The sequence below is a fragment of the Carassius auratus genome, unplaced genomic scaffold (genome assembly GCF_003368295.1).
Source record: "Carassius auratus strain Wakin unplaced genomic scaffold, ASM336829v1 scaf_tig00217060, whole genome shotgun sequence".
NCBI lineage: Eukaryota > Metazoa > Chordata > Actinopteri > Cypriniformes > Cyprinidae > Carassius > Carassius auratus.
This window is the reverse complement of record NW_020528874.1, coordinates 3,720-20,354: the sequence shown is the minus strand read 5'-3', so window position 1 is coordinate 20,354 and position 16,635 is coordinate 3,720. Positions and strand designations below refer to the sequence as shown.

Sequence of the window (16,635 nt, the reverse complement as noted above, 5' to 3'; positions counted from 1 at the left end):
CCACTTGTTTGTTATGATGGAAATTTTAATTATTACATTTACATTTATCAGACGATTTTATCCAAAAGTTTCTAGGCTGAACCGACGTGCCATTCCACCATCCGCGCCCACGACCGCTCGAACCACATGTTTGCGCGGAATGCAAATGATCATAAAAGAAAAGAAATCGAAAGACGATAAAAAAAAAAAACTGACATAAAGTAAAGCTTGAAGTTGGACGAGGAATATTCGCAAATTTAGGGACCGTCTCCAAAGTTACATTTGATTATACACTTTCCTAACGTCAATGGCATTTGAGAAAGACGGTCATAAAAACAACTGTAAACTGTTCATCTAGGTGTCAACCATAATACACACCTTTAAATGTTTTATATGTATTAAAATAAACTGTAAATCATATTTTAAAGGTAAAATAAAGCCATCATTTTCAGGAACAGTTTTAATGTAAGAAATTATTTTACCACCACCAACGCATCTAATATTCTCCATGTCAAATTAACCATGTTTATATATATATATATATATATATATATATATATATATATATATATACACAGAGCTGGGAAGGTTACTTTTAAATGTATTTCACTACAAATTACAAAATACAAGCTTTAAAAAGCAAGCAGTAACGTAATTTAAAAAGACGCGGCCATAAACCTGCAGGTTATAGTGGACCATAGGGGTGTGATCTCCGACCTGGTGGCAAGGTCCAGCAAAACTTTAAGTTCTTCTGACGAGAAGCTTGGTGCCCTTTTTTACGTTGCTTCCCCAGGATATTCTGTATCTAACTCTCTCTCTCTGTTCATTGTAGATTGGTTGCTTTTTACTGAAAACATTAACCAATGGCAATCAATACCAGCATTAAACAGCAGTAACTGCAGCTGCTTGCCATTCAATTCTGATTGTAAAGTACTTTACCATTAATATAAAAGTGTATTACATAATTTTTATAAGTCGTTAAACCCATGTCAAGAAGCGGCACAAGTGACACAACGGGATAAGGAGGGTGGATGATTAGCGAGGGATACGCGGTTCGTCTAACCGTCACAACATATCGTGTGAACATATTACTGACCATTTGATAATTTAATTTATAGTCTATATTCTACTGATAACTTAAACTATGTTAAAATAAATGTTACTGTAATAATTTGAGGAATGTTTCATTTGCATAGAACTTGTTGTCTTTCTTAACGCTGTATTGCACCTTCGCGTGAAGTGGAAAATCGATTCCTGATTCCAGTTCACTGTTGCACTATTTGTCAGACTGAAAGTAGCTCACAGACATGTGCACATCAGACCACAAATGAGCTCTTTGACATTTCTGTTGTCCTTCAGCTGACGATATCTCTTAAACTGCTGCATCTTTTTTATTCTTTCCACTTAAACTATTAAACTGGTCCTGATCTACAGCATCTTAAATATAACCACAGCGAAACATATGGAGCTGCGATCGTAACTGTGTCCGAAGACGATTACAAGTGCTCGCTGGTTTACAAAGTTGTTCAAAACCCATATTTTTCTAAAATTCTTATTTGCCTGTCTGACCATTCGAATGAAATACTGCAAATGGATCCGAACGTCTCTGACTCCATGTTACAATAATTATTGTCATTTGTTGTCCTTTTCAGAGCTCTCTCAGGCTGAAAAAAAAATGCAAATGTGACCCTGGAGCACAAAACCAGTCCAAATTGAGATCTGTGCATCATCTGAAAGCTGAATAAATCATCTTTCCATTGATGTATGGTTTGTTATGATATGATAATATTAGGTTGAGATACAACTATTTGAAAATCTGGAATCTGAGAGTGCAAAAAAATCTAAATATTGAGAAAATCATCTTTAAAGTTGTTCAAATGAATTCTTAGCAATGCATATTACTAATCAAAAATAAGTTTTGATATATTTACAGTAGGACATTTACTAAATATCTTCATGGAACATGATCTTTACTTAATATCCTTATGATTTTTTATTACGTAAAAATGATCATTAACTTGGAAATAACTGACCATAGTTCGCTGAAAAGATGAAAAGAACAATACTCTAAAAACTAAAGGTGCCTCAGAAATCCTTTTGATGCTGGAGGAACTTAATCATTTATTTTCTCATCATATTGTTCCTGGAGGAAACATTATAGTCTTTGCAGTTGATGTAAGAACTCTTTGGATGTTTGAAGCACTTTGTTTCCAGTTCTGAGCTTCTGGAGTCACTCTTTCATTCCACGAGAACTCAAAGTGCTCCAGAGGTTCCTGGAGGAACTCAAATTATTAAAAAGGGTTATTGTAAAAGTTATTTTTTTTCTCCAGATTGCGCTTTTATCTGCCTTTGTTGGATTTTAAATATATTTCGTTGTATAACTTAAATACTGCAATAACTAAAAATAGTTTTATTGAAATGTTAAATCATTTGAAGGTGAATAGTTTACCCTGAAACTTTAAAGCAGACATTAAAAATATTATTGAAATAAATATGGCTCAACAAATTCATTTTAATAAAAATACGCTAATTATAACAATCAGTACAAGAGTAATATTTAGACTCATTATCTTCTGAGAGATCCTAGCCTCGCTGAACCTGTTACATGATGATCCTGCTGTGCTGGACTTTATATGATAAATGAGGGAAGTCTGAGTTTGTGCACGTGTGTATACATATATATAGTGTACACACACACATTACATACACTGTGTGTGTTATTGTAATAGACATTGTGCATTTAATTACTCCACAACCATTAATCAATTCACTAATATGACAAAAAATAGTCTTGAGCTTTGCTGACATCTAATGGACAAAGTTAGATACTGCACCTAAACAAATCCTGAAAGGTCATTTTTGAAGATATAAGTTTAAGATATAAGTTTAACATGTTTTATAAAATATTTTCTAGTATAAAAATTTTGTCATAAACTAAAACCTCTATAACATTTCTGTTTCACTTTAACTTTTAAAGTATTTGTTAACTATGACGTTATTTTATTGCACCAACTTTGCATAGATGGCAATTTCACATTGTCAGGTAGAAAAATAGCAGAAATATTTATGAAAAGTTGAACAAAATATCATTTATTGAACAAGAATTATATATACATAAAAAAAAGATTTAGATTTAGATTTTTTTTTTAATCATTTAGATTTTAAAAACTAAAGCAGATTATATTAAAAAAAAAATAGAAGAACAATGTTTGCAGATTTTTAATAATAAAATTCATTATTTTAATCTTGCATTTGATAATTGAGTAAATTCATTTATTATAACTGACAGGTGTGATGATCAGTGGACTTGAGTTTTTACCTCCATCATTAGTGCATGGGCTAAAATATGGATAGAGTTTTTCAGTGAAAGACAGAGCAGTGAAAGAGTAGATATGAGAGCTGGACTCCACATCATAAAAGGAGACCAGACCCTCCTCATAATCCACAAACACACCGACCCGCTGCGGCTTCACTCTCAGAGACAGAGAGACAGGACGATCCTCAAGGGCTTTATATTCATCTCCATTCCTCAGCCACACAGTCCAGTATCCATCACTGGGACTTGCTGTGATCTCTCCCTTCCTGTTAATGGATTCTCTGGCCACTCCAAAATCCCATTGAGTCTTTCCCTTCACCTGCACCTCAAAATAAAATCTCCCTAAGGAGAATCCCTCCTTTCCCAAGACACAGGGACATGTATCAAATCTCTCTGGTTTGTCTGGGAGTTTCTGTCTAATGTCTCCATGTCTCACTTGTTTTCCATCATCAGACAGAATGAGTTTAGGATGAGCTGTATCAGGATCCAGAGTCACATCCACTGAGAAAACAGAGAATACAGATATTCTGTGATGCTGATGTTTTTAGTTCACCCAGTGTTTAATCAGATTGTAGTGCAGTAATGAAGCAGTGAGTGTATGAATGTAAACTAGTGTAGTGCAGACAGCACACTGTACCTGCATACTGCTGCATCCACTTCAGCTCTGTAGAGACTAATGACAAGAAAACAATCAGATCTGAAGCTTATATTTAAAGAACAGAGTACACTATCATGTTTCTATCTGATCAGTGTGTATTGATGTACCAGTTAGTGTGAGTTTCTCATCTATAGTGTCCTTCAGTTGAGTCAGAGCTCTCCTCAGAGTCTCCAGACTCTCATGAGTCTTCATACTGATCTCAGGCCAGTTCCTGGTGTTTCTAGAGCTGCACAGGGATGAGTGAATCTACAGCAGGAGAGAGGAGAAATCCTTCAGCATGTCATATCCTGCATTATGATTGATCAGAGAGATCATGTTGACTGACCTGTAGGAGGTGGAGGTGATCTTCAGTGTGTGAGAGCTGCTCCAGCTCAGTGTTTCTCATCTTTAGCTCAGTGATCTCCTGCTCCAGCTCTTCAATCAGCTCTTGCTCCTGTTTCTCTGCTGCTTTCTGCTGCTCCTCCATCATCTCCAGCAGTTCAGTCTGATGTCTCTCAATGGAGCGGATGAGATCAGTGAAGAGCTCCACACGGACTGCTTTCTCCTTCTCTGTGTTTCTCTGCTCAACCAGGACAGGCAACACATTATTAGCAGTGTTTGCTAACAGAAGAATCTGTGTAACTATTGCTCATACATTTTTGTTCACATACATAGGCTACATGTGTTTTCAGAATCCCTCAAATGAAGTATTAAACTTCACTCTGCACCCTGGACGAGAGCAGAACAAGCCCTGGACATTTTACTTCTTGTTTTATTGGCTGTTGCTGTATATTTGAGTCTGATAGTCATCTGTCATTCGTTTGATTGTTTGTTTATTTTGTTATTGTTATGTCTTCTCAATGTTTCTAAACATTGAAGTTTGTTGAAATGGTAAATATTTACATTTATTTTATTATATTATGTTAAACTCACTTTTCTGACTTCTGCTGAGTGTTTGATGTCTTGAATCTTCTTGATTCTGTTCTGGATCATCAGCTGCACGTCTTTCTGTGTCTTCATCAGTTCAGTCTATAGAGAGAACAACACAGACACATTTATCATAACACAGATTAAACTCACAATATGAAATAAAATCTGATTCCTCGTGATATCAGTCCTTTAAAAGAATAAAAACGTCTACCTTCTTCTCTTGACTCTCCTCTTCTATAGGAACAGTGTTGTGGTTCTTGTGGTCTGTCTCGGTGCAGAATGAACACACACATGTCTGATCATCTCTACAGAACAGATCCAGAGGTCTCTCGTGTTTCTGACATATATAGTCCTCCAGATTACTCACAGGATCCATCAGTTTGTGTTTCTTCAAACGTGTCACTCTCAAATGAGGCTCCAGGTGAGTTTCACAGTAAGAGCTCTGACACACCAGACACGACTTCAGCGCTTTCAGCTTTCTTTCCTCACAGAAGTCACACAGAACTTCAGTTGTTTTCTCAGGACTTTTCTTCTTATAGTGATCTACGAGCTCTCGGAGTGTGGTATTAATCTTGAGATCAGGTCTTTGCTTGAATGTTTCTTTACAGTATGGACAGCTGCAGGTCTGGCTGTTGTCCCAGCACTTATTCAGACAGATCTTGCAGAAGTTGTGTCCACATGGAGTCGTGACTGGATCAGTGAACACATCCAGACATACAGAGCACTGAATGTCCTCAGACAGTGAACTCATGGAGGATGACATGACTGGAAAGAGACATTATTTAGGATTAGTGTGAACTCCTTCAATACGTTTATGAAGAATCCCATGATGCACCTCATGAAGCTGGTTGAATGTAAAGAGTGTTTAGAGACAAAGAGTGCTGAAGAAACTCAGATATAAAGAGATCATGTACAGTCAGCTGGTTATTATTGTAAAATGAACCCAGACAAGCTGATCAGAACCTAAATATGAAGCTCATTACATAACCACTTACCTAAATAAATAAATAAATATAGATTAAATTATTTGATCTGCTTTACATTCCTGAACTGTACATATTCAATATTATAAAAGAGAAGTCAAAGTCAAACTGTTTTTCTGGGTTATTGACTTACATGGAGGATAATGGTCAATACTCTTTCTCCTGGTTTTTCTTGCTGTTAGTGAAGATTCTGCCATTGCTCTTTCCCTCTTAAAGCCTTTTAAAGAAAAATGATAGTTTAACTGGTTAAAATGTGAGAACTGAGAGTGATGGAAACACAATCATTTGTTTGAAACAAAGTGAGAGACTCAGAGAAAGTGAGAAACTTACTGAGCAATCTGAACTATGACCTACTGTTTACAAAGAAAGTACAAAGAACAAGCTTTATATTTTCCAACAGACATATACATCACCTTATCCAAAATTAGATTAATCTTTCCACAAAATATATTATATGATCATAAGTTATTGTGTGATGTAAAAGTGATTTTCAGCTGCAGTGAAGCAGGTTCGAATATAAAGTTGGTTCGACGTTTGACATTTTGTCAGAGATTCAGTCTCGGAAATCTTCAATAATTCTTTAATGATTTAGCACAATGACAAGAAACATACTGTGCTGTAATTGTTTTCAAATGTAGAAGAGAACACACTTTGTGTTTTGTTGGTTTTAATCTGCCTTAGGGAATTATAACTTATAGACCTTATAATGTAAAAGTGCAGGACAGGGACTGTCTGCAAAGTGCAAAACGACGAGAAAAAAGCACAATTATTCCATCTAAATGCTTAACTTTTGAAATGTATAAATAATAAATCTCAAATCAAAGGGTGTGTCTTATTATTTGTTCATAAAATAACATTTAGCTGTTGGTTTTATTCACAGAACTGTAGCACAACAAAAGTTATTGAAATGTACCAATTGAGAAAAAGCTTGCAAAGCATTACAATGATTGTGCATTTTATTGCCCCCTAGAGGAACATATTGCACTTTTTGTTTGCAAAAGGTTTGACATTGAGAAGTATAAATAAATAAATTTAGAATGCATACAGTTTGATATATAAACGTCAAGGGAATGTTTCTTGTTACTTGTTCAATGAACAATATTTACATCATCTTTTACTATCATATGTAAATCAGGATGCATACTATTGAATTAAATTTGAATCTGTTAACACTCTCATTTTTAAAACATACAGCATTTCATCTCAACTTCAAAGGGTGTGTCTTGTTAGTGGTTCCTAGAAGAACATTTTGATGGTGGTTTTAGCCACAGAACTATAATAGAACACACACTATTGAAAATGAAACCAATACATCATTTAGTTTCAAATAAATACAATCTTCTATCTCAGCTACAAAGGGTGTGTCTTGTTACAGATTTCTTATGGAAAATTGTGCAGTAGTTTTCATTGTCAAAAGTGATGGAGAAGTTACGCTACTGATGTCAAGAATAGCTTGCGAAGACTTCCGAAGAGTCTCCAGTATTACTGCCCCCTAGAGGAGGATACTGCATTTGTTTTGACTTGGGTTTGACATTCAAAGTATTTTAATAAATTAATTTAAAATGTATTCAGTTTTCCATCTCTACTTCAAAAGGTGTGTATTGTTGCTAATTTCTAAATGAACATTTTAATTCAGGGTTTACACTCATGTAGTTCAGGACAAATGATATTGAATTAAACAGTAGGTTTCTTGAAGCATCTCGTTGTCACAGTTCTTCTGGATTTATTCTCTCTCAGTTTGTGTGTCCTTCCAGAAAGACTTATGATGATTAGATCAGATCTCTGTGTGGAGCACTGGCTGTTGTCAGACACAAATCTCACTGGCTTATTACAATTAATGGCAAAATTAATGTTTGGAAATGTAAACAGCTATTTCCTACTGACACACTACAGCAAAAGATAGAAAAACTGATTTAAAACCATTTTCAGCAGGTGAAAATACTAGTGTTCAAATAATTTTGATTACCACTGCATAGTATATATAAAATGCTAATCCAAAAAAGACAAAAACAGCCCATATATATTGTATATTAGTTTATTGACATATAGTACATCGGTTTTTTTTGAAGCATATAAGTAAGGAATTACACAAATTACAATTTATCTATAGATCTATAAATACACATACATACACACACATATAAATCAGCATAAAATTTCTATCCATGCATCACCACCACCAACACCTGAAAAGTAGTCTTGCACTCTTAAAAGAGGCCGTATGTTATCCTAGCTTTTTTAAAACAAAGGTTACTGTACTTTTGAGTAAATATTGAGGAAAGTCCCACATTTTATTTAAGTGACATATAAAAATAAAATTTTGTTTTATGAACATCTTTAATAAATTTTTTTTTACAGAAAATGTTTAAAAATCATGCAGAATTAAATTGTCATTTGTGGATTGTAATATTTAGAAATGTGATTCTAAATAACAGTAAAAAGATACATAAATAGAAACATTTTCCAGCTGTGAAAGCACATAAAAATGTACAAAGGGTCAATTCTAATCTGTAACAAGACACACCCATTAAAGTTAATAATAAATAATAATTCCTTACATTTATATAGTGCTTTTCTAGGCACTCAAAGCGCTTACATAGTCAGGGGGTATTTCCTCATCCACCACCAGTGTGCAGCATCCACCTGGATGATGCAATGGCAGCCATAGTGCACCAGAACGCTCACCACACACCAGCTTACTGATGGAGAGGAGACGGAGTGATGAAGCCAATCAGCAGATATGGGGATTGTTAGGAGGCCATGATGGTCAGAGGCCAATGGTCGAATTTAGCCAGGATGCCAAGGTCACACCTCTACTCTTTTCGAAAGACATCCTGGGATTTTTAATGACCACAGAGAGTCAGGACCTCGGTTTAACGTCTCATCCGGACGGTGCTTGTTGACAGTACAGTGTCCCCATCACTACACTTGGGCGCTAGGACCCACACAGACCACAGGGTGAGCACCCCCTGCTGGCCTCACTAGCACCTCTTCCAGCAGCAACCTAGTTTTCTCAGGAGGTCTCCCATCCAGGTACTGACCAGTCTCAGCCCTGCTTAGCTTCAGTGGGCAACTGGTATTGGGCTCCAGGGTGATATGGCTGCCGGCTAAAGTTGTGTAAAGTTGTGTAATAAAACTTTAGCCGTTGTGTAATAAAACTGTGTGTGTTATAAATTAATTTATTAAAATTTAGATTTTCAAATTCAAGTCAAAGCAACTGTAAAACAACACTCTTCGCCAGTGTTGACTTATTTGTTGAATTTCAATAGCATGTTTTCTGTTATAGTTCTGTGACTAAAACAAATATAAAAAATCTTGTTGTTGTTACCATGAGTTTAATACAGGAGAGTGTATTTATTTTAAATAAATTTCTTTATTGGTTTTAATTTCAATAGCGTATACTTATTTGGTGTCATACTTCTGTCAACATAACGGGAAAAAAAAGTTCTCACAAGGACCTGGAATCAGCCTACTACATTGCCACTGAATGAAAGAATACTAATGCTTTTAATTTTGTTTATTTTATGAATATATTTATTAATAGTAATAATATCACAATAACCACTATCGCATATCTAGTTTACAATACTTCTTATTTAAATTCAAGTGAGCATTATAAGTGTTTGTCTTTATATCTTTCAAAACCTTGCATATATATATATATATATATATATATATATATATATATATATATATATATATATATATATATATATATTTATATATTTATATATATAAACATTCCGGTAGGAAAAATGATCGTTTTGTCATTATCATGTACTTTGTAGACGGTCCCTAGCTGGCCTAAGCGCTAGCGCACCGCTACTCGAGTCTTAATGTGTCGCAACAAATCGAGGAGAATTAAAACAAATACACTGCGATGTGTGTTCAGTTCTACGTTCTATTGCTAACTAATCTGCTTCTGTTAAACTCATTCCAGTCTGACATAAACTCTACTAAACCAGACCACTGCCATTAGAAACCTGTTCAGGACAATCTCTCTTATATTTCTTTCACTTACCTGTGAGTATCAGATGTATTCACAAGGGTCTCTGAACGACTCGATATTCTGTTGTTTAAAGAGTTCGATGGTTTCAGGTGTTCATGTTGTTGATCAAGTTAGTTTCTATTTCTCTGAGTCTCTCACTGAATTACAGTGATGTCAGAGCTGCTCAGGGTGTATTCTGCAAACTGTGGTACACAGCACTACACCAACACGTGATGGGTAACTCGAGCACAGTGTTCCTCCGAGTTTTTCAGCACTATACATAGAAGGTTCGAGGTTCATGTGAACAGATATTAATAGACAAGTTTCAGTCCAATATTTATAGTTCAGGCCTATAACAAAACCAAGTGTTACAGTAGAGCGCATTTGGAACAACACAATACTGTCTATCATTGCGGAGCTAAAGAACACGATTTATTTAGGGATCACATGCACAAAAAATTTGTACAATAACAATATGACATGATATAAGAAAAATCAGAGATCCTTTGAAATAACGCTAACCACTTGTTTGTTATGGTGGAAATTTTAATTATTACATTTACATTTATCAGACGATTTTATCCAAAGTTTCTAGGCTGAACCGATGCAACATTCCCCCATTTGCGCTCGCGACCGCTCGAATCACATGTTTGCGTGGCAGTGCCAGCCCGAGCCTTATGGGGGCCCTAAGCAGAATTTGATTTGGGGGCCCCCCTCCCACCACGCGGAGTCACCTGTGCTTCAAGATTATTGACACAAATGTCACGCTATAATGTTGTTCCGTCCTAGCTTTTCAGGAGGCAAAGTCACTGATGACACCAGGACAGCAGGATTGTATTGTTGTCCCCCCCTTCCTCAAATATGATGATGGAAAAAAAAAACAGCTACTATAGGGGTGAAAATAGAACTTTAATCAAATAAAAAAATAAATGAATAAAGTGTATTATTTACTAATTACAATTCTAGCTCTCGACATTTACCTACAGTATGGCTATAACTTTATTATGACTAATTTATTTCATAGTCTTAAGTATTCAGAAATCATGCAAAAGGATATTAAGAAGTTTACTATGATAAAACCATGGTTTATTTTGTAAGGGTTGTGATATGCACGTTTTTTGTTGAAGAAATTATATAGGCTGTGTCATCTATAGCAAAAATGTAGCAGCAGCAATTACATGGCATTTTGCTCCCTGTGCAGGCATTTGTATAACTTACATAAATTGTTTATTTGTATTTGCCTACATTATGTATTTTAACAGTGTTATTATTAACCAATCATTATTGCATCATAGTTTTTTAATAGAATGCATTTTAAGTCATTTTAAAGGCTATTGATGGCATATGTCTGTTTTTATAGCAACAACAACAACAAAAAAGATTTCAGTATATTAATACTTATTTGTAAATTATTATTTGAAGTAACAAAACCATGGTTAATTTGCTACTGTATTCAAATGCTACTGAGCTTCAAATTTGCCTTTGAGCCCATGTGAAAAAGTAGCATAATTTACATATGATTTGCAGTTTATTTTAATAAATATTAAACATTATATTCAATTGTGCATTATAACTGACACCTAGATGAACAATTACAGTTGTTTTTATGACTGTAAGTCATTCTCCTCAAATGCTACTGACGTTAGAAAAGTGTATACCAATATCGCATGTAACTTTAGAGACGGTCCCTAAATTTGAGAATCTCGAACGTCCAACGTCAAGCCAACTTTATGTCCTTTTCTTCTTTCTCTTTTCGGCACCAGAGGGATACATCCTTTTTGTGACATGGCTTATCATTTATTACAGTGACGCGCACTTGCCCGCCGGTGCGAATAGTCAATGCACGCGAGGTGTCTATGCGCAATTGCGCATGACTCAGACGCTAGCAGACACAGCAGCAGTTGTCGGTAAATAAGAATGTTCTTATCTTGAATTATTAATTTATTCGTTCATTATTCATTCATTCATTTATATCACCTGTTTAAGTTATTTAATTGTAAAAAAAATAATAAAAATAAAATAAAAATAAATAATAATAATGATTGGGGGGCCCCCTGGTGGCTAGGGGGCCCCAAGCAGCCGCTTAGTTCGCTTAAGCCTCGGGCCGGCCCTGTTGCGCGGAATGCAAATGATCATAAAAGAAAAGAAATCGAAAGACTATAAAAAAAAAAACTGGCATAAAGTAAATCTTGAAGTTGGACAAGGAATATTCGCAAATTTAGGGACCGTCTCTAAAGTTACATGCGATATTGTTATACACTTTTCTAACGTCAATAGCATTTGAGAAAGACAGTCATAAAAACAACTGTAAACTGTTCATCTAGGTGTCAACCATAATACACACCTTTAAATGTTTTATATGTATTAAAATAAACTGTAAATCATATTTTAAAGGTAAAACAAAGCCATCATTTTCAGGCACAGTTTAAATGTAAGAAATTATTTTACCACCACCAACGCATCTAATATTCTCCATGTCAAATTAACCATGTTTATATATATATATATATACACACACACACACAGAGCTGGGAAGGTTACTTTTAAATGTATTTCACTACAAATTACAAAATACAAGCTTTAAAAAGCAAGCAGTAACGTATTTCATTAGATTACTCAGGTTTAGTAACTTAATCTAAATACTTTAGAATACTTCGAAATACTTAAGCTTTGTAACACAAAGAAACATATTACTTTGATGTCATGCTTTCTGACATCTAGCAGCCATAAGATGTGTTTTCTTTGCATTTTATTTTTAAGAACATCAATTTTCCACAGAATTTCTATGAACAACATTTTGTTTATGTCATTTAAATCTTCCAATCAATATAAATTCAATTTGAATACAATGAATGGGATTCGAAGCCGTTTCATGATGCATTCCAAGCTTCAAAACGAATCCAGACACACCAAACACATAATAAAAGTACCCAAAACAACTGCCACAGTTGTCCAAGTTATACAATAGATTTGTTTAATGAATGGACCAAACTTTAAATGAAAAAGAGTCACAAAAGAATCACTGAGTCAAAATTGGCAGGGCTCGTTTCCCACGGTCACAAGCAATGTCATTATTAACGATGCTTTTGGGAAACACACCTCAGGTCTCACAAAGTTTCAAAATCCCTGGTAGCCTTTTGGGCAGGCATTCTTTAGGTTTTGGTAGCCAAAAATGTAACTTACCCGAAATAAAATAAAGACATTGGCTGAACCTTCCTATGGACAAATCAGCATGATCAGCAAAAACTAGTAGCATATCTGGATGTAACGATTCACAATAAACTTCTGATGCGATAAAATTCACAATACAGATTACACCATACAATTTTCTTACAATTTATTTATATATTTATTTGTTTTTTACAAAATGAGATTTAAGACAAATTATAAATGAAAGTGTGTCCTTTTAATATTAGACAAAAGACAAAATGCTGCATATTTCTTTGTTAAATTGAAATGTTAAATAAAAAACGATCTGGAAATAATTAAAAAAAAATCATACAACTTAAATATCTCAATTTAAACAAAATAAATTGTTTGTGCTCTATTTTAAATAAGAGGAAACCATTTGAATTAGTATAAAAAAAAGATACTAAATAATAATAACAAATTAAGTAAAAACAGAATGGTCCCATTTTACCTTTGTGAATGAGACGCAAATGTCACTCTCTGACAGCAGGTGCCAGCAATGGAACAGCAGGTATTTAAAGGCTGCTGACCCTTTAAGACCGTTTGCATGGATCCAATACATAGGATATTTCTTTCTCCACTGTATAGGTTCACTTCAGACATAACAGACTGCGTTTACGAGAATACTTGCAGAGACAATTATTTTGAGAAAATGTTGTGTGTATGTGTTCATTCAGAAGCTTGGATACACGAAAGATGAATCAAATCTATTTAAGTGCATTGTCTGTAACACTGCTCTCGCGTAGCCTACTTGAATGAATGCGTGCAAGCTTCGAACGTGCGAATGGTTTAAAACGTTTGAATCGGCAAGATTTAGAAACATGTGCAAACTATCAACTACGATCCGTTTCACCCCTTCAAGCGAGTGAACAACGCGAATCAAGTTAGGAATTTTACATCACTATTCACGATAGCCCTTCGGGCATAGCGGTGATACACTTTGGAGCCCGACTGGAAAACACAATAGACCCGGGACATCAGGCTAGCGATTGAGCCCTGCACCTCAGATCTGTCCAATTTCTGAGCCATTGGTTTCCACATTGATTTCGTTAAACTAAATAAATTATTCTTTTAAAAGATTGACTCAAAAGAATCATCTGTTCACGAATCAGATCATGAACTTGCATTACCGAACCAAAGATGATCTATTATCGAACATCTCAAATTAATAAAGACTTCTCACTCTGTTTTTTCAACCCAAATGCTGGGTTGAGACCGCTGTGTAAGACATTGAGTTGTTTTAACCCAAGTTTGGGTTGAAAAGTGGTCTGCTTATAACCCAGCTGCGCTGGGTTGGGAACACGGACGTGAAAGAGAGCACGCATGTGTCGTAGCCACTTGGCTCACAGTGAACACGACATAAAGGGGAGACCACACCAAAGTATATTTTAAACAAAAGTATATTTATTAACTAAAATATTCATAAAGTCAGTATATGTAAGACAAATCAAAAATGTTGTGTAAATCAACATAGTGATGGTGTAGTGCAAAAAGGTAAAGAAGCAGGGCTGCCAACAGCCCTGCTGAGAGTCTGCTCGCGAATGCAGTTCTCCAGCCCCAGCCAGCTGGAGAGCACTGATTTTATCCAGCCTCCTATTAGGCCTATCAATTAGCCACCTTGGTACAACCCATAGCTCCTCCTGCAAACCAGAACAGAAACAAACCAAAACCAGCCACAAAATACCATACTAACAAAGGGAGAAAGTGGCAGACCCAGCACATTAGAGCTGGGCCATCACACCTCCCCCCTAAAAAGACAGAGACCCATATATATGGGACTCTGAATCAGCATTTCCAGGCACAAATAACTAAAAATAAATACAAAACAAATCTCAAAAACATTCATGCTGGAAGACTCAATCACACTGATTCATTCATAGCCACTCACCCGTGAAACACCACTTTCACCTAGATTGATCACTCTTACCCCAGTCTCCTTCATATCTCACTATCCAGCAATCCTGGCGCCTGGAAAGCAAATTAAGGACAGTAGAGACCAAAAAGACAAGGATAAAGACAAACACAATCACTATGACCCCTCCGGGGCCCGAGATAGTGCATCAGCCATCACATTCTCAACACCCTTGATGTGACGTATAGACAATCTATATGGCTGTAAGAAAAGTGCCCACCGCATAAGGCGTTGGTTAGCATTTTGCAAAGAGTGGAGAAAAGTGAGGGGATTGTGGTCTGAATAGACCACCACTGGATGCAGGCCACCCCCCACATACACATCAAAATTTTGGAGAGCCCAGATCAAGGCCAAAGCCTCCTTCTCAATAGTTGAATAATTACTTTGGTGTCGATTAAACTTGCGTGAAAAATAACAAACAGGTCTATCCACCCCATTTTTATCTCTCTGCAAAAGAATTGCGCCCGCCCCTACCTGGCTTGCATCAACCTGAATCTGAAAAGGTTGATCTAACTGTGGCGCAGCCAAAACAGGTGCAGAACTCAGCAGCAGCTTTGCGTTCTCAAATGCCTGCTGACACTCAGGGACCAGTCAAACTTAACAGAACTTTTAAGCAGATTTGTAAGTGGGGAGACAACGGTTTGAAAAATTACAACAAAAATTTCTATAATAACCAATCATCCCCAAGAAACGCATCAACTCTTTTTTTGTTGTCGGAGGAGGAAACTTATCTATAGCCAAAACTTTGGCTCTCACCAATCGTACCTGACCTTGACCGACCACCTTGCCCAAGTAAACCACAGTGGCTTGGGCAAACTCGCATTTCGCAAGATTCACAGTGAGATTCGCTGCCACCAACTTCTCAAATAGTGCACGAATGCGAGCCAGATGTTGCTCCCAGGTGTCCGCATAGGACACCACATCATCAAGATAAACTGCGCACCCTTCCAACCCAACAACGACTCTGTTCATGAGTCGTTGAAAAGTGGAAGGTGCGTTCCGAAGTCCAAAGCTCATCTGGTTGTATGAATAAAGTCCAGATGGTGTAATAAAAGAGGAAATCTCTTGGGCTCGAGGTGTAAGCGGTACTTGATAGTAACCTTTCAACAAATCAAATTTTACTAACAAAACATGCAGCACCAACCTGGTCCACACAGTCTTCCATTCAGGGTAATGAGTCTGGTTTTGTCACCATGTTAACTTTCCTATAGTCAGTACAAAACCTAAAGGTGTTATCAGGTTTTTTGACCAACAAGCATGGTGATGCCCAGCTTGAGTAAGAAGGCTTAGCCAAACCATTATCTAAAAGATACCGGACACTGTCCTCCAAACTTTTGTGTTTATCCGGTGAAACCCGATAAAATCTCTGCCGAATAGGCTGTGCATCTCCGACGTCTATGTCGTGCTCTATTAGACTCGTACAGGTTGGGATGTCTGAAAATAAAGAAGAAAACTCAAATTAAGCTTTTTCAACCATTCACGTTGCTTCCCCTCCAAATGAGTCAAAAGACTGTCCAACTTAGCCAGCGACTCAGTGTTATTTAAACGTCCATGTAGGACTGCGTCGTCCGGACCCTGAACCCCATCTTCAGCTGCCACCTGAGATGTGCTCAATACCTCCTTGATAACTGCTAACCCCACAGGTTTCATGTCAACCTTGTCACCCCCCACCGACAATGTTGGGGAATAATAAGGCTTGAG

General features: G+C 36.2%; 2 protein-coding genes across 3 annotated transcripts in view; both read right to left on the bottom strand.

Annotated features, from left to right (window-relative positions):
- Positions 1–9,935, bottom strand: part of LOC113099830 (E3 ubiquitin-protein ligase TRIM39-like) — a 49,050-nt gene extending 39,115 nt beyond the window's left edge. The window contains exon 1 of the mRNA XM_026264785.1: positions 9,867–9,935. The gene's annotated coding sequence lies outside the window, so the exon portion shown is untranslated. The remainder of the gene's footprint in view (positions 1–9,866) is intronic.
- Positions 3,198–9,978, bottom strand: LOC113099828 (E3 ubiquitin-protein ligase TRIM39-like). 2 transcript variants are annotated; one of them, XM_026264778.1, is made up of 8 exons: positions 9,867–9,978; positions 5,979–6,062; positions 5,074–5,627; positions 4,866–4,961; positions 4,279–4,512; positions 4,061–4,199; positions 3,933–3,968; positions 3,198–3,796 (listed from the first exon to the last, which is right to left on the bottom strand). In XM_026264778.1, exons 2-8 carry the CDS (start codon positions 6,040–6,042, stop codon positions 3,249–3,251), a joined length of 1,671 nt encoding a protein of 556 aa, XP_026120563.1. In that variant the 5' UTR covers positions 6,043–6,062; positions 9,867–9,978; the 3' UTR covers positions 3,198–3,248. The 2 variants fall into 2 exon arrangements, with proteins under 2 accessions (XP_026120563.1, XP_026120564.1); XM_026264779.1 differs by having other exon boundaries at positions 3,933–3,959.
- Positions 9,979–16,635: the final 6,657 nt, after the last annotated feature.